The following is a 17,224-nucleotide window of genomic DNA, read 5'->3' as shown; positions in this document are numbered from 1 at the left end:
CAACGTTATTACATCAGACGGTATTGAGACATGTTTATGTTGCTGGTTTCTCTGTCTCAGACCCTCATCATTTGAAAGGCCTGCAACGCCATTATCTCTTCCTCCATCTAACCATCCGATTTATCATTTGGAGACATTGTTCCATGACTCTCAGCAGGGAAACTCCGAGTTTAACACGGGGTTAGCGACAGAAGTTTCACATCAACGGCGCGCCACTTTATCAATATCCATATTCCCTAAGTGTTTGTTCCTTTGCTTGCGTGGATACACCGTTTTCGTTGTTGTTGTTGTCGTCGTTATTTCTTTCAATCTTGTTTTACATCTAATGTGTTCTATTTCTGCAACCGAACACATACCGTATGTATGTGCGAGCCCACTCAACTGATAAAAAACAGATTCTGACTCCAGATTACCGAGCGATCTCGCGGTCAACACATGCGCTAAAAAGCGGAGGCAAACAAATCAAGCTAAAAACTGGAGACGGTCTTGGTCTTGGTGTGCGTTATAGGTGTGAGACTGTCGTGGTGTTTACAAGGGGAGACGGCGGCTACCAGAGCGCTCAGCTTACCGTCTGTGGAAACATGTGGTTTTCACTACAGCTCTGTTGTCTTTGCCCTTATATCGGGCCCTTAATGAGATTTTATCGTGTTTTCCTTATCTGTCCCGCTTGGTTATTTGGCTTTGGTCGATATCCCCCATCAGCCGCGGTCCCACCCAGCGCCTTGCTCTTTGGCAGATGGGACTCAAACGCGTTTGTCTGAGTAACTCAAAAAAAAGTACCGTCTGTTTTTTTTTTTTACCCCCTCGTCTGACCTTTGACTGTATGGCGACAGATCATAGTAGCCGATACTGTACAAACAGTTTTATAGGGATGATAAGGATTTGGGAATATTGCGGCATAACATAGTTTAATATGGTCCATACCAAATACGCACAGCATAAGATAACAAACAGCAAGATAATGATATTTATTTATCAGAAAGGGAAATCGTGCTGATAAATGGGATTATGAGTCCACATTGAGGATATTTTGTTTCGCTTTATTTATTTTTCATGGGGCTTTTGATGGGGCTCAGATCAAGGCCTTGCGGTTTGACCCTATCTAGATGCGATAAAAATATGAAAGACTCCTCTTTCTTTGTAGTCATCTTGAATCATGGCGAATTTAATTTAATTTAACGTGTCATTGTAAAATATCTTCAAGCCCCGTTAGCAGATGTGGAGGGAGATAAAGACGGTAATAATTCTCTTTTCCTCTCCAAGCTGTGTCCTTATCTTCCGTTTTTTTTTTTTTTTAATGCGAGTTAAGAGAAATAAATGTGCCAATTGAGTTACAGTACTTTTTAATGATAATGATCAAACCTCCTCCCCTTGTTTCAACAGTCACAACTATGTGAGAGGATCCATCACCATCTACATCATCAACTTGCACAGGTCACGGAAGAAAATCAAGTTGGCGGGCACATTACGAAACAAGACTGTCCATCAGTACCTGCTGCAGCCCTACGGCAATGATGGACTGCATGCCAAGTTAGTCTGTCCATCTGTCTCTCTCTCTCTCTCTCTCTCTCTCTCTCTCTCTCTAAACACACATGCACACACACACACACACACGATACACACTCACAGCCATCACACAATTGTTTTCTAACAAAACATCATTGCGGTCTGTTAATAGAGGATCCTATTCCACACACTGACCAAGCAAGACAAAGTCGCCGGTGACAGACCTGGCCTGCCACGCAGCACTCATTCACTTCTGTCAACACTCAACGGGGGGGAAAAAATGACATTTCTTTACCCTAAAAATACAAATCTCCAATAAAGCAAACCCGCACTGGACTCTCCAACACATTAAATGATTATTTGTTCTGAGTCTTACCCGCTTAAGGAACAGATTCGGAAAGTGAGACACGATTGATTTACGCGAGGCTATAAAAGGAAAAGCAGTTTCATAAAAACAAAGTCATATGTCTTTCGTTCCTTCGTTTTCGCAGACCCCAGCGTGATGAGATGTGCGTGTTGTTAAGATATTTAGTTTGACTGATTTCTCAAAGGGTTCCCGGCTCGGCTCAACAGGACGACGGTTCGTCCTGACCTGAAGGATCGACACACATGCACGCTTGGACACACACACACGCAAATGCAAATATTTGCACTCACATCAACACTTGAGCCTCTGGCTTCCTTCTTTTGTTTGAGCTAGACCGTGCATGTCAGACTGCACCGAGCCCGGACCCAGAAAACCATTAAAGACGCAGTTAGTCATTGAATACTAAAAGTCACTTTCCAAGTTCAGATTTATTCGCCCTCGCCAATATTTCACGCATTGTCCACAATACGCTGACCTGGTTTATTGAAATTGAAAACTAACCTGCATAGTTATGATAAGAAACATCCGCCGAGTCCGGAGCCTTTCCCAGAATACCAAGAGGTTTGCTTACTCCACTATGAACCTTTTTTATGGACCAAGACAGATAGCAACGCTCCCTGCTCCCTTTTATATTCATACCATTTCACCTCTCTTTACCCTCCCCGTTTTAGTTATGCATGCGTTATGTTTTAGGAAACAAGGTGATTTTGGGACTATTGCCTTACACATTCCCTTTGGCCTGCCTCCCCTCCAAAACTCTGTGCCTGTTATTCTGATTTAGGGCTAAGTCCCAAATCCTGGGATAGCAGCTTTGAGACTGAGGCCTGCATGTGTTTTGTTTTGTGTGTGTGTGTGTGTGTGTGTGTGTGTGTGAGATATATATATATATATATATAGCACACATACATAATATACATACATAATATATACATATACATACGCATAATATATACATAATATACACATATACATATGTAACACATACATACACACACAATATACATACATAATATATACATATGTACATAATATATACATACATTATATATACACATACATGATATACATATACATAACATATATACACATACATTATATACATACATAATATATAAACATATATATACATGTATGTTATATATTACTACATAATATACATACATACATTTTATATATATATATATATATACATTATATATATACACACACATATATATACACATTATATATATGTATGTATGTGTGTATATGTATGTATGTATTTATGTATATAAAATTTAATGGAGACCAAGTCCTGATCCTTCAGTAATAGCGTAATGATGGAGGATGTGTGAAATGTGAGAACAGGTTTGTAGTAGTTAATAGGAGTGTAAGCAAAGGAACAGAATGATGGGCCTTTTCTTGGGCCCCGAGTGCTTTCCCTTACTGCAGCAAGACGTTTATTAAGATTTTAGAAAGACCAGATGTCTAAATACATGTGAGCTAAGCAGTTGTACTACATAAGTCTGGAGACCTAGACATGTCAGCATTTTGATCCGACGAACCTTAATTGGGTTTCCAATAAGTCTCTTTCCCTTTGAATTTTTTTTTTCCTCATTTTTTTCTTGGTGTACTCAGAAATTAGAATTTTCAAAAGAAATGAAGTAAAAGATTAAAAAAAACATTCTTAGGTGATCAAATGTCGATTTCAGTAGTAAGCAGATTTAATGGCCGTACAGTTGCACAATTACGGTTTAAAATGTTTATTCTAATGTTGTGCAATAGGTAAATGGTAAATAAATCACACATTATTGGGTCAAAATGGTGTAGTTAATGACTCATTAACTCTTTATGTCAGCAGTCACACATTAAAAACAGATTATTGTTAGCAATATGAACAAATATGTCACATTAAAGCAAAACGTTGTGCATAAATACATAGATTTTGCGCAACATGTAATGTGAGTATTTTACAGCTGTGAATTTAAAATGTAGTACTCTTCATATATTTCTAAAAAAAGGCATTTTATTCACTTAACATAATGATTAAAAAGTCGAGATAAAGGAACAGTGCAACTTGATAATTTGATAGTGGTCCTTGTTCTTATACGGTGCCGTGCCTTTTCACTGCGATCATGTAGGTTACGTGCTCATCATGCAACGGTACTTCTACATGCACATAATGTACAGGAAGGTAGCGTTAAAATGCGGGGTATGGTTCCATGTTTAGTGGTGTAAAATTAGGGCTTCAAATCTACTCACAGTAATCCTGATGTCCTCTGTGTCTGTGAGCACTCATAAACCATGAGCGGTCCATGAGTGTTCACCATTAAGTCTGTAAGACCAGGCATCTCTTCTAGACCCTTCCACAGAATTATCCAGTGGAGCGAGTAAGGACATCAAGGGTGAAAGAAGACAAAAAAAGAAAGAAAGAGAGCCGTATTGCTCAAAGAGTTATTAATAGCCCTTCTTCAGAACAGACGGTCTGTGTGTGGAGCAGCCGGTCCACAAACAGAGATGAGGTCAACAGTTTTACTCATTCCAACGGGGTGAGCATCACCTCGCCGTGCACCTGAATACCAGAAAGGCTGATGTTCACCGTTGTGCTGTTTTTTTTTCCTGCCAATTAAAAAGAGAACATGTGAAATTTTGATTTCTCACCACCTGAATAAACGATAAAATGCGCTTGATTTTTTTTTATTATTATTTTTATTGCTTTGTTATTTTTGTTTGCGTGCTTGTGAAGAGATTTCTTCGTTGCATGTTTTATTTTGGGGGGGTTTTTTGTGCAATTTTGGCATCAGATAAAACTTGGTGCTTGGTGCTCCGCGTGAACTCAGCAGTCCCACAAACAGCGTGATAGATTTTGGGTGTACAATACCATTTTTTTAATTCAGGTGAATATTTTTCAGCACTTTCACTTTTAAGTCCTATGATTTGACCGCCTTGAAACAACACAAAGGTCGAGTCATTCACTTGTGCTTCACTGCGAGAGCTGAAGTCCTCACATGCTGTAGCTGCAGCGCCCCCAAGTGGACAAAAGGGTGCATCATGAGGCTCGTAGAAAGTAGCAGTGTGAATGGATTCTGTTTCACTGGCCCCCCCGTCAAAGATTTAAAAAAATCCAGAGTACTCAAGTCTCCTTCTGCTTCCCTCCTCGTTTAGTAGACCTGACGGTGTTGTAGTGTTATATGTCCTCGTAATATATGTCCCAGTACTCCACTCCAGTGACGGCTGGTGGTGATGTTGCGTGGCTGGGCTAACAAATACATTATACCCGTCGATATTACACGCAGTAGCAACAGCAGCATCACAGCTGAGATACCAAGTTACAGCGACCACACTACACTATACTTTCTTATAGCACATGCTCTTCAACATTATAGAGAAGGACCCACAAGAGTGGACTGATGCCACAATACTCTCTGTATGTCTTTCTCTTTCTTGCATACACACACACCCTGAAAAAGGGAACGAGAGAGGGAGAGATCTGCAGATGGTCTCTCTGAATTTATGTCGGCCTTGGCTGGGCTTTGTTTTTTTCCAGCCAGGTCATTGCGTCACACTTGACGTTTTACTGACATTCCCAATTTTGTCAGATAAATGTTTCAAATCCACAATTCCTCGTCGGGTCCAAGCCGTGTCTCCTCCAAGAAGCTAGCATTGAAACAGGGAAAAAAAAAAGTGAACTCTTAGCTACACTAGCCGTTAGCTGGTCCTTTCGTTGAAACCATGTAACGCAAAACTTACGATTTTGTCGTTTCTCCTTTTGTGTTACTCGAGCGTCATTTGGACGATGTGTCCCCAGGCCATTTTTTTTTTCTTTCCTCCAGAGACATCGAAGAAAACGGATGATAAAGTAAATAACCCACCTCGTTCCTGCTAACTCCCGCGCTCCCCTCCCCTTCCTTGTGCTCCTCACTGTGCATGTCGTCACTCTGTACATCTGCTGTCATTGGTCAAAAGTCGGCGGCCTGAGGGCTGAATGAATCAAAGGGGCGTGTCACAACGCCTGTCACTCACTTACTACGAAGATGAATGGAAGCGGCGCAGCTGTGTTTGGCTGTAAAAAATAAGCTCATTTACATGCATCCTGTGGTCTTCTTGTGACTGTTTGGTGCCGCCGCTGCTCTTAGGTTCCACTGAAATTTAAAACGATCTGCTGTAAGGATTTTTAACAACAGTTTTCTCATCTTTACTGTAAAAAGATAGGGAGGGCTTAGCTGTCCCTGGCCCACTTGGTGTTTGAAAATGGTAAAATAAAGGACATACTGCCAAAGTTAAATGCGGACCTACACTGTAAGCATGATCACTCTACCTAAGCACATTGTATGAAGACCAGTGCGTTCAGCTGTTGACTCAGATGAAATGAGATGCAGCTCTTCTTATTTAGATTGCTTTAAAGGTCAAATCTGTGATTTCCCCAGTCGCTCGCTCCCTCTGGCAGTGAGGACTACAAACCAGGTGTAGCAGCCATTGTGGCTGGTGTGCTGTCAGCGCAGCAGTAAACGATTCCCGCCCTTGTAAAAATGTCTTGGGCCAAAGCTAACACAGACAATTACAAACTACATCAAACTATATGAGAATGCTGTTGTAGTGTAATATTGATTATAGAACTGGTAGATTACCCGTCCAACAGAAGCAGCACCACATCGTCATCCGTTTCCTGTGTGATTAGGAATGTGTCTGCTGCTAAACCAGTGGCCATCCTATCCGGTCATAAATTCCAACAGTGGTTATATGGAGAGTGTCTGCAACCGGGGTCAGGATTCCAGTTAGTGTAACGTTACCTGACGCCAGGGTCCAGATGGATGAAATCACTATTTGATAATGGAGAAAAATGCTGATTTCAGCTTTAATATTGCTTTATTGTGCGTTAATGCAAGCACTCTGCAGTGATCCTAACCAGAGTTTCTATGCACCCTCTTAACACACACACACACACACGCTTGTGTCTTTCTACACTTTCCTTAACCCTAACCTTAAGCATCAGAACTACATGCCTAATTTTAACCCTTACCCTAACTTTAACCTTCTCCTAATTCTGAATTTAAGCCTAAACTCAAGTACTAACTCTGAAATAGACCCTTAAAGAGGTGAAGACCAGCCGCAATGTCTTCATGTTGCAAAAATGTCCTCGTGGCTACGGTCGAAAATTAGAATTGGCCTTCAAAAATACAGCTGAAAAGGAGCACACATGCATATGTGCACACACACACACACACACACACACACACACACACACACACACACACGTTTGCACACACACACACAAGTGTTCTCTTAAGGCACATTGAGTTATGATGGGGAACAATTCTATATGAGCTATGTTTTATTTGATTGATGGATGGATGTACTGACTGACCGACAGTGATTTCTCTGTCTGTGCTGACGTGCTCTGGTCTTTGCAGACATATCCAGCTGAATGGGGAGAAGCTCTTCATGGTAGACAATGAGACATTCCCAGAGTTGAAGCCCAGGACACTGAGGGCTGGACGGACAATAGCCATGCCTCCAATGACCATCGGCTTCTACGTCATCAAAAACATCAATGCATATGCCTGCCGAAGATAATACTGACCCATCGTCCCTGAACTACTTGCCTGACATTCAGAACTTTGCCAAAACGTCATCGTCCATCCCCCATTTACATTTATTTTCCCAAAGCTCCGGGTGGTTTGCATCTCAAGCGTAAGGATTTACTTCAGTGTCAGTGGCACATTCATTAACCTGGAAACATTAAAGTCGCCAGCACTCCTCACACACCAAGCCTCACCTCATCACATCTCACAACTTTAAACCGGAGTAGGGATGACCCCCCCCCCCCCCCCCAAATTCCCTTCCCTCTTCTGTTCTCTGGTCCGCTACAGAAAGACCCACCCTTTGTGTAGAACTACGGTTGCACTGAACACCTTTCAACTGCTTCTAAACTGTGTCATATGCTACATGGACTTCTATGGACAGTAATATTTTTGTTATTTTGTATCTTTGTGTGAAGTTTGTGTTTTGTTTGTGACGGAGATGCATTGTTGAGATGGCCACATCCTCTTATCCAGCCGGGCTTTGTTTTCTATTGAGGATCATTAAAACACAAGCTCAGTCGCCGACTACGTCTGCCAAGAGCGTTTCTGCTATGCAATCCCCCTTCTGGCATTTTACTGACCAGCCAGTAAAACAGCACGAGGCAAAACAAGGTTTTTACAACAACATTGATGCATGAACAAGCTGACTTGGAATCGATTTGATTTTGTCTGCAGATAGACCTCCATGGTGTGCGTATGCTGATGACAGGACTTGTTACAAGTGTGTCTGTGTGTGTGTGTGTGTGTGTGTGTGTGTGTGTGTGTGTGTGTGTGTGTGTGTGTGTGTGTGTGTGTGACAATGTGTTTCCTTGATAATGCTACTGATGTGTCTGTCTAGTCCCCGTTTACCATGCCGCTAAACAGAGATTTGTTTCCTCGTGTCCCCCGAGACAGCTCAATTTACACCACAGCTCCGTATCTAATGACTTCAAGGGGACGGTCTGTTTATTTTTATCAATTGTTTTTGTCTGGGCTGGGGTTCAGCCATTGTCTTTCTGTGGCATTTTTCCCTGTGCCATTATAAGTGCAGAATTTGAGGCTTTTCTGGGTCAGTGATGCTGTTCTGCCAGGGAACAATGTAGACCCATCTACTAATCTGCCCTCCGGTAGATGACATTTTACAAGAATCTGTGTTTTTGGATCAGCGATTGTACTTCCCGAGGCAAAAAAACAAAACAAAACCCCAGTTCATCAGGCGTTCACTGTCCTCCCAGTGTGGATCCTGTCTTTAGTCACTCTCTTATGCTGCTAGCTTGTTGGATAAACACACTCACAATCTATTTTGTACAGATTGCCCTTTGCTGTCATGTGATCTGAGACGATGATGCAGAGAGTACGTTGCATTGCACAGTACAGGAGAAAAGATGAGGTGTGTGCGTGATGAGTTTATTTACATATGGACCTAATTTATGTGCATTAGCTATACATTATAAATTCTCCATGAGAGATTTTACTTTTCTCTGTTTTGGGGTGCAGGTTCAGCACCCGAAAACCCATGGGCCCATGGGCCCGGCACCCTCCAGTGGGTAAAAACCTGCATGAGCGACTACCCCCTTCTCTATAAGTTTTGGCAATATCTCTTTCACAGACAATTCAATCAATTTAATTTGTATTAAAAAACATCATACTTAAGCCGAAAGTGGGACAAAATTTAAGAATGTTTTTCTTCATCTTGTCTGATGGAACTTTTTTTTTTTTTTCAGAAAAGGGATAAGAATGACTCAGTAAGGGATAAGAATGATAAGGGGTAAGAATGACTCAGTAAGGGATAAGAATGATAAGGGATAAGAATGACTCAGTAAGGGATAAGAATGACTCAACTGAGGATAAGAATGATAAGGGATACGAATGACTCAGTAAGGGATAAGAATAAGAATGACTCAGTAAGGGATAAGAATGATAAAGAATGACTCACTAAGGGATAAGAATGATAAGCGATAAGAATGACTCACTAAGGGATAAGAATGATAAGGGATACGAATGACTCAGTAAGGGATAAGAATGATAAGGGATACGAATGACTCAGTAAGGGATAAGAATGATAAGGAATAAGAATGACTCAGTAAGGGATAAGAATGCTAAGGGATAAGAATGACTCAGTAAGGGATAAGAATGACTCAACTGAGGATAAGAATGATAAGGGATACGAATGACTCAGTAAGGGATAAGAATAAGAATGACTCAGTAAGGGATAAGAATGATAAAGAATAAGAATGACTCACTAAGGGATACGAATGATAGGGGATAAGAATGACTCAACTGAGGATAAGAATGATAAGCGATAAGAATGACTCAACTGAGGATAAGAATGATAAGCGATAAGAATGACTCACTAAGGGATAAGAATGATAAGGAATAAGAATGACTCACTAAGGGATAAGAATGATAAGGGATAAGAATGACTCAACTGAGGATAATAATGACTCCCTAAGGGATAAGAATGATAAGGGATACGAATGACTCAGTAAGGGATAAGAATGATAAGGGATAAGAATGACTCAGTAAGGGATAAGTATGGTAAGGGATAAGAATGACTCAGTAAGGGATAAGGATGATAAGGAATAAGAATGACTCAGTAAGGGATAAGAGTAATAAGGAATAAGAATGACTCAGTAAGGGATACGGATGATAAGGGATAAGAATGACTCAGTAAGGGATAAGAGTAATAAGGGATAAGAATGACTCAGTAAGGGATACGGATGATAAGGGATAAGAGTGACTCAGTAAGGGATAAGAATGATAAGGGATAAGAATGACTCAGTAAGGGATAAGAATGAGTCAGTAAGGGATAAGGATGATAAGGAATAAGAATGACTCAGTAAGGGATAAGGATGATAAGGGATAAGAGTGACTCAGTAAGGGATAAGTATGGTAAGGGATAAGAATGACTCAGTAAGGGATAAGGATGATAAGGAATAAGAATGACTCAGTAAGGGATAAGAGTAATAAGGGATAAGAATGACTCAGTAAGGGATACGGATGATAAGGGATAAGAGTGACTCAGTAAGGGATAAGAATGATAAGGGATAAGAATGACTCAGTAAGGGATAAGAATGAGTCAGTAAGGGATAAGGATGATAAGGAATAAGAATGACTCAGTAAGGGATACGGATGATAAGGGATAAGAGTGACTCAGTAAGGGATAAGAATGACTGAATTGATTGACTCGATCTTATCATGTGCTCCCCGTGTCTGCGTCGGTTTCCTCCCACAGTCCAAAGACATGTAGGTCAGGTGACTCGGCCGTACTAAATTGTCCCTAGGCGTGGATGTGTGTGGGCCCTGTGTGAAGGCCTGGCGGCCTGTCCGGGGTGTCTCCCCGCCTGCCGCCCGGTGACTGCTGGGCGAGGCTCCAGCATCCCTGACAGCAGGGTGAGCGGTTTGGATAATGGGTGGATGGACGTTGGTTGCACCCGCGTCATTTTGACTTGGCTGCTCTTCGGCCATTTTGCCGAAAGACGGCGGAAGCCGCAGAGTGTGTGAAGGCGGTGACGCGGAGAGATTTTAATCACTTGGCCACGGTTTATTAAGCGTTTCCTTGAATAAACGAAGAAGAAGAGAAATTACGACGTCACCGTTGCCGTGGTTACGTCTCCAAGACGCGGCGGAGGGTAAAGAAGGGCCGGGCGAAGCGCCCGAATGTGACGAATAACATGTTGTCCTCTAAATGTGTTTATAGTTCATGTAGAGTTGTTCATATTTCTTCTCCGAGAGCATTATTTTATTGTGTACAGGGCGGCTTTGGATATTTTTTCAAAAAAGATTTGTTTACGCTGACAATAAACGTTTCTCAAGTCCTGACCGTGTCTGCATGTTGTGTCCTGCGCGGTCCCCGGTAGCCGGCGAAGGGCCGCTAATGCGCTCTGATGAGCCGCCCCGCCGCCGCCGCCGTGCACAACGCGGGCCGGCGGGCCCCGTGTGAGACCGCACCGAGGACCGGCGCGGCAGTAAGGGGGGGAGGGGGGGTGAGGGCCGCCGGGCTTTGACGGACGGTGAGCAGCTTCCCTCGCGGGGCCGAGCGCCGGAGAGGCTCTGCAGAAAGAAGCACGTGTGCCTGAGCGCGGGACAGAGAGACGAAGGCATGAAAGCGTAATGATTAATACTGGAAAAGGAGCACAAAAGGAACCTATACATATGGTCTGAAGCCCCTCTCCTGCCGTACAGACACACACAAGCCTTTTACTAAGCAGCATCTCTCTACCTCTCCGCAGTCGGGCCAAGTGAAGAGGCATCAAAGAGTTCGCCCGTAAGTCTTTTCAGGAGGTGTTGGCTGACACTCAACCCCCCCCTCTCCTCCCCTCCCGACACACACGCACGCACACACACACACATACATGCATGCGCACACAAACACACACATACGTGTTCTTGCAGATTTTCTCTCTCACGCATGCACGTGATACCCTGTCTGTCTCGCTCTCTCGCGCTTACTCTCTCTCCCCTCTCTCTCGCTTACTCTCTCTCTCGCTCTCTGCCCCCTCCCTTGCTCTCTCTCTCTCTCTCTCTCTCTCTCTCTCTCTCTCTCTCTCTCTCTCTCTCTCTCTCTCTCTCTCTCTCTCTCTCTCCCCTCTCTCTCTCTCCTGCTTACTCTCTCACTCTCTCTCCCCTCTCTCTCGCTTACTCTCTTTCTCTCCCTCTCTCTCTCGCTCTCTCTCTCTTTCCCGCTTACTCTCTCACTCTCTCTCCCCTCTCTCTCGCTTACTCTCTCTCTTTCTCTCCCTGTCTCTCGCTCACTCTCTCTGCCCCTCTCCCGCTCTCTCTCCCTCTCTCTCTCTCTCCCTTTCTCCCTCTCTCCCTCTAACTCACTCTCTCTGCCCCTCTCCCTCTCTCTCTCCCCCTCTCCCTCTCTCCCTTTCTCCCTCTCTCCCTCTAGCTCACTCTCTCTGCCCCTCTCTCTCTCTCCCCCTCTCCCTCTCTCCCTCTCTCCCTCTAGCTCACTCTCTCTGCCCCTCTCCCTCTCTCCCTTTCTCCCTCTCTCCCTCTAGCTAACTCTCTCTGCCCCTCTCACCCGCTCCCCCTGTCTCTCGCTCTCTCACATACACAGAGTGAGAGAGGGAGAGAGAGAGAGAGAAACACAGCTCTACAATAGACCCTTCACTGGTATGGCTGAAATTCAAATCGGTCCTCAAAAATATAGCTGAAAAGCAACACACATGCATATGTACACACACACACACACACACACACACACACACACACAAACCCACGCACGCACAGCAGTCGTAACACTGGGCCCAGATGTCGAGGCAGTTGCAGTGGGTCTTTGTAGTGGGCAGACTGCTGTCTTGTCAGTGCATGACATCGCCGTTGAAGGGAAACATGAGGCCGGGTCGGTTAAACTTTCAGACCTCAGCTCAGACACGCTAAACCTCGGCCCGGCCTGGACTCGGTGTCTGATAGACAGCTGGGATATGCTTGATAGGATGGTATGAAGAAAATGGATATGCGGGCCCGTGGGCCGGGCCAGACGCCGGCAGCCTTGGTAGCGCTGGTTTCCTTTACAGGCTAAGTGAGCGCCCCATGGTCCAGTGTGATGCAAGAAACGGCGAAACCCAATGACTCCTCTATGGCGTGGGGAGTTGCCGAGGAGGGAGCTGTGTGCGAGTTTCACCGCAGTGAATCATCACACTGGCAGCCCCTCATGGGTTGCGATCCAAAGCATGTACCTTAAATTGTATTATTGTTTCAAGTTCCGTTTACAGGAAACGGCGAAGCTCTCGCTTTTATGTAAATAACGCAGTTGGTTTCAGAAAGGGCCCGCTCCGGATCACGGTCTCCTACACACATGTGGTTCATTTTAAAAAAAAGGCCAACTTGGGTGACTTGTAAACAGTGTCCCAGCCTGGTCCTGGTTCACACTTGCTCCTTTCAGCCACCAGCCCGGTGAACAGAAAGAACTCTGTCTACCTGGCTTCACTTGTAACGTGCACTTTTCCACACAGGCATTAACCGAGGGAGAGAGATGGAGAGAGAGGGGGGCAGAGAGAGAGAGATGGAGGGAGAGGGGGGCAGAGAGAGAGGGGGGCAGAGAGAGAGAGATGGAGGGAGAGGGGGGCAGAGAGAGAGAGATGGAGAGAGAGGGGGGCAGAGAGAGAGAGATGGAGGGAGAGGGGAGCAGAGAGAGAGAGATGGAGGGAGAGGGGAGCAGAGAGAGAGGGGGGCAGAGAGAGAGAGATGGAGAGAGAGGGGGGCAGAGAGAGAGAGGTGGAGGGAGGGGGGGCAGAGAGAGAGGGGGGCAGAGAGAGAGAGATGGAGAGAGAGGGGGGCAGAGAGAGAGAGATGGAGAGAGAGGGGGGCATAGAGAGATGGAGAGAGAGGGGGGCAGAGAGAGAGAGGTGGAGGGAGGGGGGCAGAGAGAGATGGAGAGAGAGGGGGGCAGAGAGAGAGAGGTGGAGGGAGGGGGGGCAGAGAGAGAGAGATGGAGGGAGAGGGGGGCAGAGAGAGAGAGATGGAGGGAGGGGGCAGAGAGAGAGAGATGGAGGGAGAGGGGGGCAGAGAGAGAGATGGAGGGAGAGGGGGGCAGAGAGAGAGATGGAGGGAGAGGGGGGCAGAGAGAGAGCGATGGAGGGAGGGGGGGCAGAGAGAGAGAGATGGAGGGAGGGGGCAGAGAGAGAGAGATTGAGGGAGGGGGGCAGAGAGAGAGATGGAGGGAGGGGGGCAGAGAGAGATGGAGGGAGAGGGGGGCAGAGAGAGAGATGGAGGGAGAGGGGGCAGAGAGAGAGATGGAGGGAGAGGGGGGCAGAGAGAGATGGAGGGAGAGGGGGCAGAGAGAGATGGAGGGGGGCAGAGAGAGACGAGCATAGAGATGGGGAGAGAGAGAGGGGGGCATAGAGAGGGAGAGAGAGAAACATAGAGATGGAGGGAGCGGAGGTATAGAAATGGAGGGAGAGAGACTTTGACTTCTAAGATAACTTTTATTTACATCACATTATGAAAAGCCTCCATTCCCATCATGTCACCATAAACTGGTGAGCTAAAGAACAAAATCTCAGGCATCATTACTGTGCCTCAGTCACATGACCCTGAATAAATAAATAAACAAACTTCCCTGTCACATACACTTAAATCCACACACACACACACACACACACACACACACACACACACACACACACACACACACACACACACACACACACAACCATAATACATTTTGTGTGTGTGTGTGTGTGTGTGAGTGAGAGAGAGAGAGACAGACAGAGTGAGAGAGAGAGGGACAGACAGAGAAAGAGAGAGAGACAGACAGAGAGAGACAGAGTGAGAGAGAGACAGACAGACAGAGAGACAGACAGAGTGAGAGAGAGAGGGACAGGCAGACACGAGAGAGACAGACAGAGAGAAAGAGAGCAAGACAGACAGAGAGAGACAGACAGAGACAGAGTGACAGAGACAGAGTGAGAGAGAGACAGACAGAGAGAGAGACAGAGTGAGAGAGAGGGACAGACAGACACGAGACAGACAGAGAGAAAGAGAGCGAGACAGACAGAGAGAGAGACAGAGACAGGCAAAGAAAGAGAGACAGACAGACAGAGACAGAGTGAGAGAGAGAGGGACAGACAGACACGAAAGAGACAGACAGAGAGAGAGAGAGACAGACAGACAGAGAGAGAGACAGAGTGACAGAGACAGACAGAGTGAGAGAGGGACAGACAGAGAGAGAGAGGGACAGACAGACACGAGAGAGACAAGACAGAGAGAAAGAGAGCGAGACAGACAGAGAGAGAGACAGACAGACAGACAGAGAAAGAGAGACAGACAGACAGAGAGAGGGACAGACAGACACGAAAGAGACAGACAGAGAGAGAGAGAGACAGAGAGACAGAGACAGAGTGAGAGAGAGACAGACAGAGAGACAGAGACAAAGGGAGAGACAGACAGAGTGAGAGAGAGACAGACAGAGAGAGAGAGACAGAGACAGAGTGAGAGAGACAGACAGAGTGAGAGAGAGAGCAAGCAGACACGTTAGGGTCGAAAAACACAAGCAAATTGAGTTGGACTGTTGTTTCCCGAGCAGACGAGTTCAAAGCGGTGTCATGGTTGGTGTAGCGGCGCGGCTACATGGGGGATCAGTTGTGTGACATGCTTGGTACGTACATGTAGCGGTGCAGCAGCGGCCAAATGAAGACAATTCACAACACAAATCAAAGACATGTTTGCTCACTCTGAGCTATAATTCATATTGATCAGCACAGCAGCACAATCAAAGTAACGCTGTTTTATGAGTAAACGGCGTTGGGAGGAACCGACCGAATCGCTGTGGATGGGTTGTAGTCAGCAAGGTATTTTATTGTAACATGGGACTCAGTGGCCTTCCCAACACCGAGCAGCCATTGTTCTTACCGAGCTTTCTGATGAACATGACTCTTGTTCTGGCCCCTTGCTCCCTACAAACCAGTGAGTTGGGATGAAACTGCCGAGCATCACTTGGTCCGGCAGTGGGATTGTGCAGGAGCTTGGCGGGACTGCACAGTCAGACGGCCTGCCTCTGCTGCGTGACACTGCCTCCCTAGTTGGGTAACTATAACCAAGGCCTACTTAACACTGTTTATACTCAGCGATCCGTCCTGAGACACGCAAGGCTCCTTTGCCCCGTTAGCAAACATTGAAGACTCGGTGATGTTTACTCAGTATATACAGGAGTCAGCTTAAATAAGACTTCCACGAAAGCCGGGTCCCCAGAAAACTGATGGACTAGATTAGACCTTGGCCCAGAACCTAGAACTCCTCGCATTTTGGACCATTCTGAAGCAAGCAAGGTTAATAAAACATAAATATTTACGTTATGTGCTTTTCTATGCTCTGCCTAAACAAGCGGATGTCAGAAGCCAAACACGAAATCCGCACAGAATATGATGATGTAACGCAGATTTTGACATCAGGCCGTACTCGCAGGGAGAATCCGGCGTTTGGGTGCGCGGGAACCTCGTGTGCATCCCTTTCAAATAAAGGTGCTCCTCTTAAAGTTTTGTACGTTTGCTGTTATAAATATCACTGTCGTACTGTTCAAAATTTAAATGAAAAGAGGCCGGAATAAAAAAAAATGCCCTTAATAATATCAGCCCTGACCCCTTAACAATGAGAGACCCCTAAACTGCTTTGAGCCGACATGTGTGGTGAGGTTGCTAAATGTGAAAGAACAGCTGACATATATCTATGTTAATTATATCATTTAATCTTCTTATTGGTAAATTAACATAATTTAGTGGTATTACACTACATTATATTAGTTGTAGCAATTATATTAGTTTTAGTACATTGGCAGTATAGTATATCTGTATCCTATTTCAGGATCGATATATAACAGCATTAGTATATTACATTAGTATAATTATACTTGATGCACAATGATTTCCTATTTAAACTGTAATCATTTCTATAATTCGTAGGAATTGGGGCGAATTCGGGGGACAACGCAACCACAGGAACTGCCGCGGCCGGGAAGCGAACCCGTATCGCCCGCACCGCAGGAGACATCGCTAACCGCTAGACTAAAGGGTCAGACCCGTCAGCCGGCGGCCAGCGTGTCAACTTATCCATGCACGTTACAGTATTATAGGTTTGTATATTTATTAGTATATTTTTGTTTAACTGCTTCAAACTATGTGAGGTTCCCTTTGGAAAAATAAAGTGATTCTATACTATCTATTCTATCTATTCTATTCTAATCCAGTCGAAATGACGAAATCTTACACTCACATGACTTTTTCATGACTCAGTGACCATTAAGACAAATCACGCTTATTCGAGGAAAATGGCTGTAAGCACTGACTCGAGAGCGGTCTGTAAGAAC

The 17,224-nt window shown here is 45.0% G+C and overlaps 1 protein-coding gene across 1 annotated transcript in view; it reads left to right on the top strand.

Annotated features, from left to right (window-relative positions):
* hpse2 (heparanase 2) overlaps positions 1-8,071 on the top strand; it is a 158,142-nt gene extending 150,071 nt beyond the window's left edge. Inside the window, exons 11-12 of the mRNA XM_056292020.1 lie at positions 1,384-1,530; positions 7,264-8,071. Of these exons, the coding sequence (XP_056147995.1) occupies positions 1,384-1,530; positions 7,264-7,426 (310 nt within the window). The 3' untranslated portion in view covers positions 7,427-8,071. The remainder of the gene's footprint in view (positions 1-1,383; positions 1,531-7,263) is intronic.
* Positions 8,072-17,224: the final 9,153 nt, after the last annotated feature.

Source organism: Lampris incognitus, chromosome 13 (assembly GCF_029633865.1).
Source record: "Lampris incognitus isolate fLamInc1 chromosome 13, fLamInc1.hap2, whole genome shotgun sequence".
Taxonomy (NCBI): domain Eukaryota; kingdom Metazoa; phylum Chordata; class Actinopteri; order Lampriformes; family Lampridae; genus Lampris; species Lampris incognitus.
The sequence above is the reverse complement of the archived record's forward strand: the minus strand, read 5'-3'. Positions and strand labels throughout refer to the sequence as shown.